Source organism: Nylanderia fulva, unplaced genomic scaffold (genome assembly GCF_048542155.1).
Source record: "Nylanderia fulva isolate GAGA-0341 unplaced genomic scaffold, ASM4854215v1 Scaffold1300, whole genome shotgun sequence".
In the NCBI taxonomy this organism is placed as follows: domain Eukaryota; kingdom Metazoa; phylum Arthropoda; class Insecta; order Hymenoptera; family Formicidae; genus Nylanderia; species Nylanderia fulva.
Genome location: NW_028189519.1, coordinates 5,001 through 10,751, shown reverse-complemented (window position 1 = coordinate 10,751; position 5,751 = coordinate 5,001). Strand labels below are relative to the sequence as shown.

Sequence of the window (5,751 nt, the reverse complement as noted above, 5' to 3'; positions counted from 1 at the left end):
CGGCAATTTACAGAGTTTAACAATAGGTCTTACAAAAGTAGAAGACGCGGTCTTGACCTGAGCAACTCGCACCAGGCCATCCTTGTCAGGCTTACATTCGATGATTCTCGCAAGTTCCCATCTGCAGGGAGGTAAATTAGGATTTTTTATTAGAACAATATCGTTTATGCGAAATTCATCAGATCGATTCTGCCATTTAAAACGCTGCTGCAAGGTGTTCAAGTAGTCAAGACTCCACAATTTCCAAAATTGCTCGTATTTCGCACGCATTAATTGCCATCGATCGAGTCGTGACTCGGAGATATGTAAGACGCTCGGACTCGGAATCGATTTAATGGCGCTACCAATTAAAAAATGCCCTGGTGTGAGCGCATTGCAAGAATTTACATCGTCATGAAGTGCGGCGATCGGGCGCGAATTCAAACATGCTTCGATGTTACATAAAAGCGTGGTGAACTCTTCGACCGTAGGTGTGCAGGAACCAAGTATACGTCGCATATGGTGCTTAACACTCTTAACACCTGCCTCCCACATGCCCCCAAAATGAGGGGCAGAAGGCGGAATGAAATGCCATTGAACTGGCTTTGACGCGAACTTCGCCTGCAGATCTACGTCGGCTTGAGTCTGTCGGATCGCTGTAACAAGTTCGCGATTCGCGCCTTGATAGGTAGTCGCGTTGTCGGAATAAAGATCGGATGGAATGCCGCGACGCGCTACGAACCGTTCGAAAGATGCGAGAAACGCAGCCGTGGAATAATCATGAACGAGCTCTAAGTGTATAGCTCGTGTAGCGAGACAAACAAATAGCGAGATGTATGTTTTGTGCGACTTACGTCCGCGGCCGGAAGCGTCTCGAATTGCGAAGGGGCCGGCGTAATCAAGTCCCGTATGGCAAAATGGACGGGACGGAATTACTCTAAATGTAGGAAGGTCGGCCATAAATTGTACGCCGGTTATGGCGCGATGCCGAGTACATGTCACGCAATTGCGGATACAACCTTTTACCATGCTTCGCGCCCCCAGAATCCAATATTGTTCTCGCAACGTGCGAAGCATTAATTGTACACCGCCGTGAAGTGTATCCTTATGAATTTGATCGATAATGAGCTTAGAAAGGTAATGTTTTGGAAGTAGAATCGGAAATTTACGATCATATGAAAGGTCAGACAGTTGAAGTCGACCACCCACGCGTAGGATACCGGAGGGATCCAGGAACGGATCGAGAGAATGGATGGAGCATCGAACTGGTAACCTCGACTTGGCTTTGAAAGCGACGATTTCTTTTGAAAAGTATTCCGTTTGCATCTGTTTAATCCAGAATCTGTGCGCGGTTTTTATTTCATCGACTTGCAAAATAAAGAGACCTTGAGCAACATCTGGGACTCTCGTTCGAAACTTGAACCGAAGGACGTATGCGGTGACCCGTAGTAAGCGTGGCCACGTGGAGATATGATTGAAGGATTCAAAAAGTTCCGCTCGATTTGAATGATGCGAGTGGACTGCATTTGACGCTTTCAATTCGGAATCATCTTCGGTGCAACTTATCGTAGATTGAACTGGCCAATTATCCTCGTTAAATTTCAGCCATGCCGGGCCGTTCCACCAGGAACTGGAAGGCGTTAGCTGAGCTGGATTTATGCCGCGCGATGCGCAATCTGCGGGATTATCTTCTGTTGGCACATGCAGCCATGTCGCCGTAGGAAGCTTCGTTTGAATAGAAGACACTCTGTTAGCTACAAATACTTTTAAATCTGATGGAGCCTTTTGCAACCATGCTAATACGATTGTCGAGTCACTCCAGCAAAACACAGGAATGTTTTGCAATTTCATCGCGTCAATAGTAAACGAAATACAGCGTGCTAGCAGCTGAGCCGCACAGAGCTCGAGTCGTGGAATCGAAATCGTTTTAATCGGAGCAACCTTGGTTTTTGATAGAAGAAGTCGAACATAACTATCGCCAGAATTCGTGACAATTTTTGAATAGACTACCGCTGCATAGGCTTTAGATGAAGCGTCGCAAAAGCCGTGTAAATGCAAGCACTGAATGTTACGCTCGAAGCCTAACCAACGAGGAACTTGCAGAGTCGTCAAGTGTAACATCTTTTCGCAAAAAGCATTCCATTCGGTTGTTATTTCCGCAGGAAGAATATCATCCCATCCGTAGGAAAATTTCCACAGTTTTTGCAGTAGAATTTTTAAAGATATCGTGATCGGAGACACCCATCCGAGGGGATCAAATATTTTCGCTATCGTCGAAAGGATTTGTCGTTTCGAAATGTCGGTAGATGGTGGACGGAATTTTATTTCAAAGGAAAAATTATCATCGCAAGGTGTCCAATGAATACCGAGTATTTTTAATTGTTCACCTTCTTGGAAAGGCTTGGAACTTGCTAGACCGTGATTCGCAGGATTTATATCTTGTAGAATTTCAAAATCGTTGCTGGCCCATTTTCTGAGATGAAAGCCTGCGTTTAGTAAACAGCCGATTAGTTGGTCGCGTTTTTTAATCGTGGATGGTTTATCATCGCCTCCGGATAGGACATCGTCAACGTATATTTCATTTTGCAAAATTGCTTGAGCTAGTGGAAAACGCGAACTCTCGTCGATTGAAAGTTGTTTGAGCACGCGTTGGGCGAGATAAGGCGCGCAGGCAGTACCATAAGTAACGGTATTTAATGAATAAGTATGGACTAGCTCGTTCGGAATCGTACGCCACAATATTAATTAATATTGGCGATCGTCTGAATGAATCTGTATTTGTCGAAACATTTGCTGAATATCAGCGGAAAAAACGTATTTGTACAAACGCCATTGAAGAATAATCGCCGGAAGATCGGCTTGCAACTTTGGACCAATCATAAGATGGTCATTCAAAGAAGTGTTATTCGAGGTATTTGCCGAGGCATTAAACACTACACGAAGTTTGGTTGTAGTATTGTCCTCGCGAATAACTGGATGATGAGGTAGAAACGTCGGTTGAAAGAAGCGTTGCACGTTTTCGATTTTTTGCATATGCCCGAGCTCTTCGTACTCGTTAAGAAAGTCGACGTATTGCCCTGAAATTTCCCGAGAATTGGCTAAACGTCGCTCTAGTTGCGCGAGTGAACGCGTAGCTACTGACCTTGACTCGCCGATTTTTATCGGAGGACCAGACTTGAAGGGTAAGCGGACAACATAGCGCCCTGAAGAATCGCGCATATGTGTCTCTTGAAAATGTAAGTTGCAACGAAGATTTTCCTCTGAGAGAGCGTGTGTCGTTGGAATTTCTTCCAGCTCCCAAAAACGTCGGAGTTCGAAATCGAGATTGCCAGAAGTTGCTTGGTGAACGTGAATTCTTTGGCTATTTTTTTGGTTTGAAATAGGACCCGAAATGATCCACCCGAATATCGTTTCTTGCGCAAGTGTAGCATCGTTAGAAGCTTTCATTAAGCCACCCATCATAATTGAACCGTATAATTCGGCCCCGAGAAGTACTTCGATTGCATCATTTGAGCTTGGATTTGGATCGGCTAGATTCAATTTGGAAAGAAACAGAATCTCTTGTAATTGGAAATGAGGTGAAATGTACGCTGTAATTTTTGGAACGACCAATGCTTTGGTATGAAGAATCGTATCATTTTTATTAGTCGCGCTGATAGAAATAGAGACGGCATGTTGAACGCAATTAGACGTAGTGTCACCGATGCCAGATACCTTTACGCGTGTTGAAATTAAGCGAGCTCTCAACATTTGAGCGACTCGTGACGAAACGAATGTGGCATCGGAACCTTGATCGATTAGTGCTCGCGTGTAAACATGTCGACCGTTTTCTGATCCTATACAAACACGTGCGGTAGCCAGGAGCACGGGTTTAACTCCCGCGTTCACGTGTGAATGTACGTTGGACGCGTTATCGCATTGTCCAGAGTCTGTTGTTGTCGTTAAACTTGACCTTGAATTCTCGTGTAACAAAGTATGATGTTGTCTTTTACATTTCAAGCAAGTAAAGGAACTACGACAATTCGAAACGTAATGACCTTTGGTCAAACAATTTTTGCATATATTATTTTTTTGAACAAACTCTAGTCGATGCGAAATGCTTAACGCTTGAAATTTCTCGCAATGCATTAAACGATGTGTTTTGGAACAAAGAGCGCACGTACTCGCGGTGTTTGTATGGTGAGAAAGCACTATATTATTTTTTCGTGCCGCATTTGGAATCGAGCGAGCACCGGAACTCTTTTCGGATGAGTTTCCGTTGGCGGACTTCGAGTTATCTCCGTCCTTGGATACAGCCTCTAGCGAACGAATTTGTGTATCTAGAAACGCGTATAGTTTTTCCATCGTAGGATATCTCCTCTCTGAACCTAAGCTGACTTCCCAATCTTTTCTCGTCAATTTGTCTAGTTTTTGTACAAGAATGTAGACTAAAATCATATCCCATTCATCTACAGAACATTTCAAGGCACGCAGAGTATTTATCGATTCCGATGAATTGGAGCGTAATTGTTTTAACCCGTACAGATCGTTAGACGAAACATTAGGAATGGTAAATAAACGTTTGAAATATGCGTCAATAATAACGCGTTGATTTTCGTAACGATTCGTGAGTTCCTTCCATGCAACATCGAAATTACTATCGGTTAGAGAAAGATGGGAAATCAACTTAGCAGCGTCGCCAGTAACCGCGGATAATAAATATTGCAATTTCTCGACTTGCGATATGGAACGGCGATTTTTAACGAGCGCAAGAAACAAATCGCGAAACGTTAGCCACTCGGTTACATTACCGGAGAAAGAAGGCAAGTTGATCTTCGGCAATCGGATCTCGTTGATGGACGTCGTTGCGGCCGCCGTTGGTACAGGAATGGAAATTGAAGCGACGTTGAATGCCTCGAGTTTTTCTTGAAAGAAGTCGTAGGCTTGCATGTACGAGACCTCCGCCTTGTCTAGCAGCTTGCTCTTGAAGAAGGGAAGCTGTGCCGCGTCTGCGTCGGTTGCTACTGCCTCAATGATAGCGGCATTCTCCTGGCATTTATTCCAGTAATTTTGCAAGAGTTGAAATCCTCCTTTAGTGATGGCATGAGTTTGATTATCAACTCCAAGCTTTTGGAAATTCGTTATTGAGTTCGTTAAATAACGTAAATTCGTATCGAACGCAAATATTGCCTTGTCCATTTCGATCTATTGTCTTGCAGAGCTCAACCTTGTAAGGTAAACACGGTGCTGAAATGGAGAACGTATGTACGTGAGTCGAAATACTTCCTTGTCGTACGGAAATTTTTACTCGGAATGTAGCGCAATTGTTGAATGGCTCACTTGAAGTAGTTGCACTGCTTGCACGTGTATCTTGTTTGAATCCATCCGTTAATTTCTCGACACAGATCCGGCTCGAAGGACCATGTTTTGTATATTTTCTCCTTTGGGTTTTATCGGAGCTATCGCCTAGTTCTCTCTTGTGGACTGCGTCGATAGGCAAGGATAGATAGCAGGAACTAGTCTCTTTATTCTAAGTAAGAATACGTAATTTTTATTCTTCGGATCACAAATGTTCTTCTCGGGTTTACCGGACGGCTCGTCGTACCAGACTCGCCTTCCGTGCCGCATCGCTCCTTTTTAAAGACGCGGAAACTCTCTCCTAATTCGGCGCTTCGCCCTTGTGGACGCAATAACAAACTGTCGATGTACACAATTACAGAGAGCTCTCAGAAGCGTATATCGAAGGCGCGCGGGGATCACGGAAATTTAATTTTTTCCCAAACATGCTACGAT

The 5,751-nt window shown here is 44.0% G+C and overlaps 1 protein-coding gene across 1 annotated transcript; it reads right to left on the bottom strand.

The window, feature by feature from the left end:
* On the bottom strand, window positions 1-5,343 carry LOC114930318 (uncharacterized; the record flags this gene model as incomplete). The annotated part of the gene is made up of 4 exons (XM_085479880.1): window positions 5,299-5,343; window positions 4,770-5,085; window positions 2,808-3,056; window positions 1-2,579 (listed from the first exon to the last, which is right to left on the bottom strand). Coding segments are annotated over exons 1-4 (3,189 nt in total), but the record flags the coding sequence as incomplete, so codon positions are not given.
* Window positions 5,344-5,751: the final 408 nt, after the last annotated feature.